This window comes from Conger conger, chromosome 6 (genome assembly GCF_963514075.1).
Source record: "Conger conger chromosome 6, fConCon1.1, whole genome shotgun sequence".
Lineage (NCBI taxonomy): Eukaryota > Metazoa > Chordata > Actinopteri > Anguilliformes > Congridae > Conger > Conger conger.
Genome location: NC_083765.1, coordinates 62,082,375 through 62,096,496, shown reverse-complemented (window position 1 = coordinate 62,096,496; position 14,122 = coordinate 62,082,375). Strand labels below are relative to the sequence as shown.

At 39.1% G+C, this 14,122-nt stretch overlaps 1 protein-coding gene across 2 annotated transcripts; it reads left to right on the top strand.

The window, feature by feature from the left end:
* Nucleotides 1-785: 785 nt before the first annotated feature.
* Nucleotides 786-13,169, top strand: LOC133130933 (secretogranin-3-like). Of its 2 annotated transcripts, none has more exons than XM_061245944.1 (12): nt 786-1,234; nt 1,753-1,805; nt 2,486-2,525; nt 2,658-2,885; nt 4,046-4,188; nt 4,628-4,786; nt 5,186-5,363; nt 5,657-5,773; nt 7,905-7,985; nt 8,633-8,743; nt 10,541-10,630; nt 12,373-13,169. In XM_061245944.1, the coding sequence occupies exons 1-12, from the start codon at nt 1,138-1,140 to the stop codon at nt 12,489-12,491; spliced, it is 1,416 nt and encodes a 471-aa protein (XP_061101928.1). In that variant the 5' UTR covers nt 786-1,137; the 3' UTR covers nt 12,492-13,169. The 2 variants fall into 2 exon arrangements, with proteins under 2 accessions (XP_061101928.1, XP_061101927.1); XM_061245943.1 differs by having other exon boundaries at nt 8,630-8,743.
* The last annotated feature ends 953 nt before the right edge of the window (nt 13,170-14,122 follow it).

Here is a 14,122-nt window from a genome sequence, read left to right as displayed (position 1 = left end):
AAAAATAACTATTTTTACCTCTGGCATTTCCATGTCCTTACAAAATGGGGTAACTCACAACATATTTGCAGTCCTACTTGGGAAACTCTCATGAGCATATGAATAAGTGTGCCGAGTTGAAAATACGCCATATGAAGTTTTTACCTGGAAATACCTGATCTGTCACCTAAATCCACCAACTGTAACAGCATTCATATTATCAAGCAATATAGATTATTTCTCTTTCACTAGACAAGACTCATTTTGGATTTTAAAGCATCAACTCGAGTTAGTACTTTATACGGTATAAACTCATGTCATAGTAGCGCTACGATTGAATGGGTCTTTCACTTCACATTCAATATCTACATTTAAATTTAAAAAAGAAAAGCTCCGCAATCCTTTGATTCGCTTCACTACTATAAGGATGAAAAAAAATCTATTCGCTGAAGTTGAACAAACACTTCAATAAAACCAATGTCAGCAAGTTATTCCACCAGTAGCCTACATCATTATGAAACCAGGTATAAGTCGGAAAATGTAAAAATATGTCCATGGATTAAAAATAAATGCGAAATACAAACGCATACATACGAAACAGAATGCTCCTGATTTGTCTAAATAGAAACATTAGTCAAGAAGAGGTTTTTCAATTAATCGATGTCCTAACGGCGGTTCCTGTCCTACCAATAGAAAATGCATTTAAACTGAGAGACTGACGCAGGTGGAGAGGGAGCTGACGCACATGGGCGGATTTTCTGCTTCGTCCACCTCCACTGGGCTGTCTCAGAGTTGAGTCTTCACTCGGATAGCACAGGGCAGGTAGAGGCTCACATGAGGCTTGAACCTGCGAGCCGACCAGCTTATGACGTTTTAATTATAGAAAGCGACCTGATTTCAGCACCACGGCGACTTAACAGTTCCAGCCGAGTACATTTTAAACCTCCGTTAGCGCCACTAGAGTCTCAGGCGCTGCCTCGCACCGAACGACGCTAGAGTAGCAGACCAAGCACAAGCAAGTAAAACGGAGCTGTCCACTATTTATTATAGGTCGGTCTTAAATAGCCTAGTTAAATTTAACTTGAAGACAACAAGAAAATTACCAGGAGCTTATGTCCTGTGGGGGAACATAAATTGGTCACAACTATTTGTTTAAGGATGGCGTCAAAGTGGTTGGGAATTTTCTTCTTCATCCAGATTTTCGTTCTAACTATAAACCACAGTTATGCTTTTCCCAAACCTGCCGGGACCGATGGTAAGTGACATATTCCTCGATGTAACATATTCCCTTTATCTGCACTCAGACAGTGCTAATGAATACAGTTCAACAGTTACCGTTCATCTGAAATAATATACATAAGTTCCCTAGTCCTTCTTAAAATAACAAAAACCTCTAGAAGAGTTGAGGAAACGTCCCGCAAAAATTAGTACGGGAATTATGTGATCCATGAAGTAGGCTACAGTCGTGTTATCCAACAACGACGTAGCTTGTCTTAAATTTACTTACAGTGTTGTTAAGTCTGCTGTGTTCTATTTTAATGCCAGTTTAATCTTTTGATTGTGAATCCGATTATACAATTTTGTTCCTAGAGTTAACAATGTAACAATGCATCGATACATGTGTGTTCATTTCCAACTATATAAAATTATTCAATTTAGGTTAGTCCATTTGTAATACTATAGATGGAGCTTTTGACAGTTTACAGGTTATGTAGGCTAAACATATTCTGTTGTGTTGATACATCAAATGACACATGGTGGTTTTCTGTCTAGGTGAAACAATCTACAATAGAGAGTTGAGCGACGAAAGACCGTTACAAGAGCAGGTAGGCTAATTCATTCACAGTATATGGGTCGATATAATGTGGAATAACAGTGTGCCTCTCTCAGGGTAAACAAGGAGAAAAATATGAATACTGATGCTTATTATGATGAACATATTTTAAACTCAACCTGTAGACTATGTCGACTGGTCTAAATAACACAGTTACCTGACGTATGCTAGTTTATAAAAACATTACGCTACAAAATATGTAAACACTTCCACTTTGTGTAAAGGAAGCCCACGGATGTATTCTTTGATTCTATTAATAATTAATTGCTGTACGTTTCCGGACGAGATGTTGAAAATAAAAGCTGCAGTCGAGCTTGTATGGTCTTTTCTGGATTGTCACATTCACTCACATGGTACCAGAAAGCAAGCGAAAAGAAAATCAACTCTTCTCCCTGAACCAGTAACCTCAATCAATTCTAAAACCTGGCGAAGTTCCAGAAACTAGAAATGGAGAGTATTCATGTCAGTAGCTTCTCCATCACAGATAGCCGACATCCATGTTTATTTGGATCAAATCTACATTTCGCATTTTTAGTGATACACTATTGGTATTAAAATTGATTGAATATGTAAATGTTGTATACAACAGGACATCTATTGTTACTCAAGTCTTCCAGTACGATTTCGGAAGATGGTCATGAAGTGTAATGTCTCTTTTGTTTATCACAACAGATTGCTGAAGCAGATAGAATCAACAAAGCAGGATCCTTAGGTAAGCAACTGTTTATTTTTTTCACTTGTATTCGACACATTTATGTCTCCAAACTCTCAAAGAATACATTACATGCTGTATAGTGACATGTTTTTTTTTATTTTATTTTTTTATTGTGTATTATTTTCACAGAAAACAATCAAGAATCTGAACCAGCAGAAGCAGAAATGGACCGGGACAATGATGATTTCAGCATGCTCAAGTCCTTGGCGGAGAGATCAAAGGACTCCAACAATGAGACACCCAACGCAGAGACACTTGACATTCAGTATCTCCCCGATGACGCAGATTCAACCAAGAACAGAAGGTTGGCAGAGGACTATGACTCCACAAAGAACGGCATGGACTACAGGTACCAAGGTAATTTCAATTAAAATATAGAAAGTCATTTTTAAATTGTCACAATTGCGGTGATATAACATCATTATTTTGGTGTAGCCAACAACGATACCTCAGTCAATGCTGCTTGCACAATTTACAATTTAGTTGATTCTGAGTCAGGTTGCCTGCCTGATCTTTCATACAGAGGCGGGTGTACCTCTGGCGACAGGTCAGCAGGAAGTCGTTTTGTTTGCAGAGGAGGGAGCGGATTATCTGTCCACCGTCTGTCACCTGAGTTTGGCTTTATTTCCTGCTGATGAAGACAAATAACACATTTCACACCAAGATTAAATCTTCGTAATATTTTAGGGGCATACATATTTGCTCTACAGTATGTGTGAACAAGTTTGATTCATGGCTGAGATTTACACGTTCTGATAGGGTTCACATTATTTTCAAGACATTAATTTCCAGGACATTTGATGTGATCAAAATCTATAATACAGATGGGGAGGGATGGGGGACATGGGGAGATTGCATTTCGTATTAAGGAATAATATCATAACCAAAACCTCTTTCATGACTTTTAATCAGTTTTTAATTAAACGTTACACATTTGACATCTCACAGTTTGCTACAGTGTCAGGTGGAAACCAATACTACATGTTTTGATTGTTTCAGACAAGCTTAAAATATATTATACAGAAAATATGTTCAGTATAGAGAGCTGATATTTTTATATGGACACGACAGTTGTATAGAAATCAGAGTAGCAAAGTAAGGAGATATGTGAACATTTCTTGATGTTTTTCCTCCCACAATTCAAAGTGCGTTGACCTTCTACTGTTAAGTTCCTCTTGGCTAGCTAAGTCTTACCAGTAATTATCACTGAGTCTTATCTCTGCTAGCTCAGTGCACCAAAGACCTCTTTGGAGTGGATCACATCTAAACCAGCAAGCTGCATTTGCCTTTAAACTCTTGCAAAGTGTAAGCATTTATCCAGTTAGGAATTCTGTTTAAGAAACATTACCTACATTTTCAGTGATTCATCTACATTTCCATGCCACTTAGAGAAACTGTTTCTAGAGCACAGAGTAATCAAAAATAGACACAGCTAAAGGGGTCCAAGAGCAGTCCTAGCTACTGAGACTTGCAGGTGGAGTCTCTCATATGAAAATGTGCGTGTGTGTGTTTTTCAGATGACCCAGATAGTTTCCACCAGCTGGATGGCACTCCACTCACAGCAGAGGACATTGTTCAGAAGATTGCCACCAAAATATATGAGGAGGATGACAGACGGGTGTTTGACAGGATCGTGTCAAAACTTCTTAAGCTCGGGCTGGTACGGATGGGGAATTGTATGTCGAAGGCTTCGAATTGCCTCAATAAATGGATGAGAAACAATAAAAGAATCCCAAAGTGGAAATGTTACAAAACATTGAGCAGGGCTGTCCAATCATGTGCCAACCAATCATATACCAGCTGATGTCACTAATTTACACACCTTCAACCAGAGAGGACTCATTGGTGAAATCAGCTGAGTTGGAATGAAAACCACATATGCTTGGCATGGCACATGATTGGACACCCCTGTTGTTGAGTAATGAAATGACCAAACAATTTTATGGGCATTTAATGGAAAACAGAAAAACAAAATAGAAATACAGAGAGCCTTTAGTGAACCATGCATACATTTCAGAGGAACTTAATATATAACACAAATGTATCGCTGGAACGACTTGTCACTGTCACAAATACGCTGTCTCCTGTTTGCTCCTCAGATTACAGATAGCCAGGCGGACACTCTCGAGTATGAGGTAGCTGAAGCCCTGCAGGACTTAATTAGCAAGAATGCCAAGAATAACGAGATCAAGGACCTCAGCATGGACTACCCAATCTCCAAAATGGATGACATCGAGCAGAACCCAGACATGAACCTGGTACAGTGCAGCACTGTCTTCATTCTGCGTCAGTTCTGTGCTTGTATCCTGAATACAATATGACATTAAGATACAGAATTGATGCTATACAGTGCTATCGCCCTTATGCTGTGATGTATCAATCAAAGGATGATATGATTAGGTGGAGATATGTATCTAAAAGATATCTAAAAATATGGTTCCAATCGGAACCCTGTGATTCTGTAGAAGAACCATTTCTAGATAAAGTGTTCCTTTTCGGGCAAAAGAGTTTTCACACTTCACTCCTATGATAGAGGATTCCACAAATAACTAAAAAGGGTTTACCTATGGAATCAAGCAAAATAACCCTTTGAGAACCCTTTTTTATAAGAGTGTACTGTATCATTCTTTGACTTCATGCCCTCTTTCTGACTTCAGGAAGTATCAGAAAAGGAGAGGAAGAAGTATGAGGAAGAGGAAGGTGCTGAGGATGGTGATGACATGGGGGACTCTCTGAGTGAGGTGGAGCGGCAAAACGACTTGAGTGCTGATGAGGAGATGGAGGAGCTAGAGTACTTCCCCAACTTCTACAACCTGCTCAAGAGCCTCGATTCAGGTGAGGCTTAACTCCTACAACCTGCTCAGGAGCATTGATTCAGGTGAGGGCAAAGGCTAATTTATGCATCAGTGACAAAGTGTCTTGTAACATGTCCAGCGACAAACATTATGCTAATTCGACACTTTGGGAATCAAACCGATGCTTTTGAGCATGATGGGTGACAGTGTAAATGAGCCTTCATACTGTTCACCATGCTTATTAGTATGGCACACACACACATGCACACACCATAGGTACTCTTTTTATTATGCTACTCAAAATGAAATGTCAAATGTCTGTGTGTTGAGCAGAGCAAGATGCTGAAGAAAGAGAAACTTTAATCACCATCATGAAGACCCTCATTGACTTTGTGAAGATGATGGTGAAATATGGCACCATCACACCAGAGGAAGGGGTGTCCTACCTGGGTAAGCCTGTCACTTATTATTGCAAGTTATTCAGTATGAGTACTGACAGCCAATCATAACCATTTCCAAGCTGTATTAAATAAGGAAAGTTCCACTGGCTTTCAAGAAGGCCATTTTTAAGGTGCCATATTGTGGAAAATAACATTTCCGTTGCTATGTGCATTATAAATGTCGACACAATCTGTTTGAAGAAAATGTTAATTTACACAGACCGCTTGGACTTCATCACAACAATACACGTTTGCTTCAGCATGGCCAATGATATCAATGAGCCACAGTCACTAAAACAGCCTGATCTCAGTAAAGCTCACGAGAGTCGCTGGAGAATGGACTGTAAAATGTAAAACTAAAGATTATTTTTGGTACTTAAAACCACACAAATCTATGGATATCAGGACCTAAAATATAACAATGGAAAGGTGTACAATATGGGACTTATTGTTTGAGACATAATCTTTACTAGCTGTTGCCCTATAGACACTGAACTGAATTACTCTGTAAACATCAGCTACTGTACGTCACATTTCATGCAGAAGTATGCAGTATGCAGTACAGAATAACCAGCTTCAGAGTAGCCTTCATTCCCTCTGAAAGACCTGCTGAAGCCACTGGCTCATAGGCATGCTATCTGAGTGATTCCAACGTTAAAGTAGAAGTGTTGTTCAAAGTGCTTTGGGGAAAACAACTCTGACGTTCAGGGGATGCAGTTTAGTTCCAGGTGACATTTAGGTGACATTTCAGGCCTGGAGACATGACATCCATGACCTTTGCCATTTTGGGATTGAATGACTCACTGAGTGGGTACCAGAGCCCTTCTTTCAATTTATATAAATCAGCAGAAGTATTAGTACTGTGGTCATTTTATAATCATACAGAAATATTTAGAAATGAATACATGTAATAATCATAGTTCAAGCTTAAATTTTTGTATGTTAAAGCATGGGTCATATCACTCTGCCATAATAATTACGCTATTTTATGCTACTGTTACATGTGCCTATTTACCTTGAGAAGTCAACAGATAATATAATGAATTGTAGTTGTATTGTCTGTTGCAAGGAATTATTGAAGCATCTTTAGCTCCACCGGAGCCTCTGTCTGTTGAAGGGAAGTTGGTGCCATGAGCCATGAGTCATACTTTAGCAACGACGGCCTATTTCGGCTATTATTGACCTGGCCTACTTGTTATGGGCATGTACCTGCATGAATTATCAGGATACAGTACATAAAGAGAGGTGAACTCTAGTTTAGATTAAATTCTATTCTCACTGAACTCTGTCTCCTGTGAGTGGACCAGTTGTCACAGCTGTCTTATCATGTGTCTTGTGAGGTGTGGCCAATAAAAAGAACCAGAAAATAGTGACTGCAGGCATCATGAAGAAAAATAAAACCCATTAGATGTTTCCAATTGTGCCCCCCACCCACGGGAAAGTGTGCAAGCATATGTCCTTCACCAAGGCTAATGGACACCGCTTCAGAGAGAATCCACCAATTATACAACAACAATCCCACTCTTATTACTGTCCTATACACCATCGCTTTCTAAATGAGCTTATCTCTCGTTTTGGTGCCCAGACTAAAAAAGGGTCAAAGATGGAAAAACAAATGGGAACAGGGAAAATTGTGGTTTCTACAGTAACTCTGATGACTTAAAATACAGGGTCTGCAGAAAGAATTGATGGTGTCCATTGTTTCCTGGTAACAGCACATTGGTTGCACCCTTTTATGTACAACGACAGTGTGTACTGTGATGACTCACCTGCCACTTAGCTTTAATCTGCTTCACCGAGATAATGGCCGCCTTCAAGAGACTGGGAGGCAACCGCAGCAAAACATAATTAGATAGACCTGATAGTGTGACATAGACAAATCACTTTCAACTAAAAGACTTAAGCCTATATGTTTACCTGCTCCTTTTTCTAGAAAATAAATAAATCAGGCTGGCTATGTACCATCTAATATACTGTCATTCTGGGTCTTGCGATTGTAATTATTTCACATAATTGATGATTTGGGTAAGGAAACAAGCATACATTATCAATTTCCTTGAGAGTGTGGTCAGGCTGAAAGGCAACAAACAAAAAGATGACTAAAACTGCAGATTTTTATAATGTAGCTACATATATTGCAGAAAACCTGGATGCCATGATTGCCATTCAGACAAAGAACAAACTGGGAAAGACACTGACACCAGACAGCCAGCCCCCGACAGGTAAGAATGGCGCTACTACCTCGACCAAAGGCCAAAAACACCGTACACAATGGACGATGAGGCCATGAATGAAAGGGTGTTAAAGGGTCAATTTAGCTGTAAATGTTTGTATGCCTCCTTTATTGTGAAACATTTGAATGCATGTCATTATTTCAACAGTTAAGAAATATTATAATTTTGGCATAAAACTGGTAGTAAAGTGTGTTCTGCTGCCCTATAAGGTTTGAAAAAATGTTTTCTGCAGTCCACCCTGGCCCCGCCCTAATTGTGATGTCAGAGTAGGCTTTTCAGGGTACCTCTGCGTCATATACAAGTCAATCAGATATCCACTCGCAAAATTGTTTATGCCCACAAATTTGTCCGTTTACATTTAATGGCTCATTTTCAAAGTTGGAATCAGTACTACAAAACACTGCCAGCACCTGATTGGTTAGATAATAATTTATGCAAATGAGATGAACACACCTACTCTACCCACCCCGAATATTTTTTATTTTTATTTTTTATTTTATTTTTTTTCTAAATTGTCTAGAAGGCAGAGTCAAGCTGAAACTCTGATAGTAATTATTCTTAAATATATAATGTTGGGGAAGCGTCTCAGGCCAGTGTCGAGGTTGTTAATCATAGTGTCACTGTGTTCCTAGTAGAGAAGGTGACTGATGAGGAGGACAACACAAAGGAGGAGGCAGCCAAGATGCAGAGGGAGTATGAATCACAGACAGACTCCACCAAGGATGACCAGACGGTCACCGAGCCTGGTCAGTGTTCTCCTCCCTAAGATTCAGCCTCATTTTGCCATCTTCACAAGCTCTGCCTTTTGACTAAATCAGGGTCCTGGGGGCCCGCTGTGTATGCTAGTTTTTGGTGCAGCCAATATCTTGATTGATTAATATCTCATTAACAGAATTCAGGTTAGGGTGATTATCTTTGCCATGTCTTTGAGTTCTTCATTTTCTACCATATTTATAGTTTATAGTTATAGTTATTTATAGTATTTATAGTTATATCAATTAGGGGCCTGTTGATTCATCTGCATCTTTAATTTGATCGGTTCTTGTTTAACCTCTATTTATGTAATAATTTGCAATATAGCACAATACAAACAATGTGAATGTACAAATAGTATTCTGCCCGGCATGAATTGAGATTTTTGATATAACGTGGCTAAAGAGGGTAAATAATCCCTCAAAACATGAAGAGAGTAATTAGGACAAATTAACAGCTTTTTATAATTTAAGGATTGCAATTGTGGTTAAAATGAAAACCTGCCCATCGCTGGCCTAGATTATTCTCACTTGCATGTCGCAGAGGGGATTGCTAATTCCGACACAGCCGGAGAAAGCTCTCTCTACCACACTGCTGTGGAACATGTCCCATACAGTAGCCCCAAAGTGCAGAAATGAGCAAACTAAATCAACATCACTGCACGTCTAGGCCTAGGACATTTCAATAACACTCAGAGGAAGGCCAATGATGAGGGCCACTGCTCCATCACTGACCTCACTGGCCTCCATTACAGAAAAGAGCCCATGCATTTCTAGCAGAAGAGAACAAGCCATATGTGCACTGTTGCATTTCCATACCAAATAAAGGTGAAAACCGACAGAGAATATCCATTTGTATAATATGCAGTATATGACACATTTATTCAGTCATCACTCATTTTAAGATCTGTAAGTATAAGCTACATGGGACTGTAAAGGCATGTAATATATGCATTGGTACATGCTGTACTGTGTACACTACATATCTCAGTAAAAACATTTTCAACAAAAACCTCCAAAGCACTCAAAAAACATATGCAAAGCATACACTCTTAATACATCAGTAGTAAAAACACTTATTTGAGAGCTGAAAATCAGCAGTAATTGTGCATATAAAGAAAAAATGAGATGATCTAAACAAATTTTCTTATCTCACACTTCCCAGACAAATATAAATAATTTATACCAGAATGACACAACAGTAAAACTAAACTGAAATCCATGTTTCAGAGAAACTAAACAGGCCACATTACAAAGCAGTGCTGTGCCTGTTTTTCAGTGTTTGTTTGAGTAGCTTAGCCCTATTTCATCAGCTTTCCAGTGCATCTCTCATTTGTTTTTCAAATGTTGTGTCACCACAACAACGCAAATCTCTAAGTATAAGTGCGCTTGAAAATGTAAGAATTCCTTACACATATTTAAGCCCTTATACTGTCCTTATAGAGCTGGTGTATGTTTAATATGTCCAGTTTCAAACTGAATTGTGTGTGAAGAACAAAGCTTATATAACAGCTTGTTTGTATTCTTTAACACAATATGAGTACATACCTAATAAAAAATTACTGACATACTGTATGTCAATTAAGCATTTTTATGTTCTATATATTAGCCCAATAAACTGTCAAGTGAAGAAACAGAGAAGAACATGACAGAAATGTATTTTTGGGCATACAGTATCTGTTATGTTGCATCCAAAATGATTAGAGAAAGGGGTGCAATTACTGTAAAACCATAGAAGTTATGCGTTAGATCTACCATCACTGAGTCTCTATGGTTCTCCCACTTTCACAGCCCACACTGGGAAGTCTGAGACCTACTTGGAGGCCATCAGAAAGAATATCGAGTGGCTCAAAACGCACAACAAGGACGGAAACAATGGCGGTAAGCATTCAGCAACAGCCTTAAGGACGAACAACAACCCCAAACACTGCGTGATGTGCGTAACAGTCCAGACAGAATCAACAATGTGATCACTACAACAGCCTTTACATCCTAGCAGACCGCCCTCCCCCTACCAACTCTTGGTATCATTCATTCTCTTCTTCACAAAGTCAGTATTGAATAGGAACTTTCGAACTGCTCTGCTTTCCACGTCTGATGGGAGCGAAATGCCTTGCTCCCCAACTCGCCGATATCCAGTATAGGGCCATAGACAGCACTGCATAGCCGCCCGGTGACGAAGAGCTAAATTAAAGACCCCTTTGTCTGGCCTGAAATTTGCAATGTAAATAAGCAAAGTCCATTTACCCAGAAAGACTCATGAATATTTATGTGTTGGGATGAGCTTGCCCTAATTACGGAGAGGCGAACCTCCTGCTGTTTTTCCAACAAAAGCGCATTCGCTCGTTCCACTGTACCTGCAATTTGCACTAATCTTACCGTGTGCATTACCGCATTCAGCACTGTCCCTGCTCTTATGTGGGAAAGCCTTGATTGCTTATGACAGACAATGCCGCAAAGAAGGGAAATTAATTTAAATGTGTGCTATTCAGATAAATAAAGCACACTAATTAATGACTCGTTCAGTTATAATCTACAACATTACATTTAATTAATTAAGTTGTACTAAAGTGAAATTTGGAGTGCTCTTTTGATAAGTGTAAAGCGGAAAAAAAAAATTATCAAATTAAAGAGTTGGAAAGGGATGTCACTCATTTGACATGAAATATATTTTCATGAAATTCAACAACATACTGAATTCAGTAAAAACAGTTATTCAGAACCAACAACCAAACATTACGTTTCCCTATAGTTTTATTTAGTGATTTTCTTAAAAGATGTCAGGTTCCAAGATACAGAAAAAATTAAAATTAAAATTAATCCCACACACTTAAATATTGTTACAGTTCATGTAACATATTCTGCTGCCTGGTAGGATAAGGTGGTGAATTTTTTGTCTCATGCTACAGTATATACCTCAGTTCTATTTTGAAAGTCTGGTCTCTAGTTAGTTTTTCCCATCGACCCATTCTTGAGACCTTGGGTACATTATCATGCAAATCTGGCTGTCTGAGAAAAGATGGATGCTCACTCACTCATGATTAAAACAGGAAACCAGGGGGAATGACAGAAATGTTAGCTGCACTTTTCCTAACATATGAAAACAAAATGGCAAGGAGCATTTTTCTGTACATGAATTGGTGTTGGCTGTTAGATGGTCATGTTCCTTTGAGGTTGATTGAATTGTTCTGTGTAAAATCTGCATTTGTGACTGATTTGCTACTTTATAACAAAGGGAACAGGGCTCCAGCGGGGAAAGGGGACCAAACAGAGTGATTATTGAGTCTACCCCCTTACTATGGAAACATACTATTTTACTACTATTTATTACTATTTTAGTGTGCAGTTGTCTTTGAGATTTCATAAGGTAAACTCTATGAAGGTTCTTTTGAAATTATAAAGCATTGTGTCCTTAACAAATTTAAGTTGTTTTTAATTCCCTGTTCCGTTAAATTCAGTAATTCTCCTACAATGTTGCGGAAATGCGGATATTACATCCTCACTCAAGGTTGGGACCAAAATGTTTCATGGTTCGACTAACCCTCAATACCAGAGATGCAAACTGATTACATGCTTACAATAGGCTTACAATGACCTTTCTCCTCGATTTATCCTCCATCCAGATTATGACATTTCCAAACTGAGGGACTTCATGGACCAGCAGGTGGACTCCTACATTGAGAAGGGCATTCTGGAGAAGGACGAGGGCGAGATCATAAAGAGGATCTACGGCAGCCTGTAGACGTTGCTAACACAAAAGCAGCAAACCACACATAATTGTGTATGTAGAGAAAATTAATGAAATTATCGAGATAAATAAAATACATCTTCCATTCCCCCAATGGATGCCCCCAACACAGGCACACTGTGGCTACAATTGAGAGAAACCAACAGTACTGTTAAAAGACACCCTGCAAAAAGCAATACCCCGCGAACGGCAGCAATAGGCAAATCACTAGGCTAGATCAGAAATTCATGCCACAGCATTATCCCATTAACATACAGTACTGTGCAAAAGGCTTAGGCGGCCTAATGTTTATTTTTTATATACATAAATTAGATGTTCAGTAGAAAAGAACATTTTAAACTTTATGTATTTCTTATTTTATTTTAAACCATCTTCACTGTATGGAATGTTTTTTTTAAATGTGCCTAAGACTTTTGCACAGGACTGTACATACGGTGTACAATGGAACACCTGACCATTTGTTTGTCAGTGTAGCTCAGTCAGCATCATAATGACCTAAAAGATTAACCCAGAGGAACTGCAGATTGCTCAATTAGAGAGTAGATGACCAACTTCAGCTTTTGAATCTCTTACTGTGCAATAGACTTTTACTTAAAAAGAATATTGAAATGTAATAATTTTAACCACTTTTTAGTGAATAATTAAAAATCAATTGTTTTCTGTGAAGTGCAAGGCCTGTTGTAAAGCTTTTGATTCTGCCAAAAAATACAAAAGAAAAAAACAAAAAGAAAACACTGTCAACATTACTTTTTTATTTTATTTTCTCCAGGGATGGACAATTTCCTTCTTCTCACCCAGTGTACTTTCCCCCCCCCCCCCTGCTTATGTTGATTGCCTGCAGTCAGTGCTTGGATTACTGTAGATATCACCTCTCCTACAGTGTCGGGTAGAAATGTGAAAGCTGAAACCACCAGGAGTCTAGCCCAGCAGAACTGCACACTGTCCATCCCGACATCATCCATACATTCAGGGTCTAGCCCAGCAGAACTGCACACTGTCCATCCCTACATCATCCATACATTCAGGGTCTAGCCCAGCAGAACTGCACACTGTCCATCCCGACATCATCCATACATTCAGGGTCTAGCCCAGCAGAACTGCACACTGTCCATCCCGACATCATCCATACATTCAGGGTCTAGCCCAGCAGAACTGCACACTGTCCATCCCTACATCATCCATACATTCAGGGTCTAGCCCAGCAGAACTGCACACTGTCCATCCCTACATCATCCATACATTCAGGGTCTAGCCCAGCAGAACTGCACACTGTCCATCCCGACATCATCCATACATTCAGGGTCTAGCCCAGCAGAACTGCACACTGTCCATCCCTACATCATCCACACATTCAGGGAGAAGATGGCTGGTTCTGTGAGCTATGGCTCGGTCTTTCATTTCTGCTTCTGCTTTTTCATTTTCTCTGTCTGCATGTGTTACAAATTTTAAACTGTGCACCTGGATGTCGGGAGCACGAGACTCAAAATGAAGTATTTTTAAATGTGTCAACTTTTTCAGAATGTAAAAGCAATTAAAAGCATTGTCTTTCTTTAACCACACCTTCAATTTAATTTATGTACACCTTTACTGACTACCAATTGGCAAGTTGCTAAATGCCGTGTTGC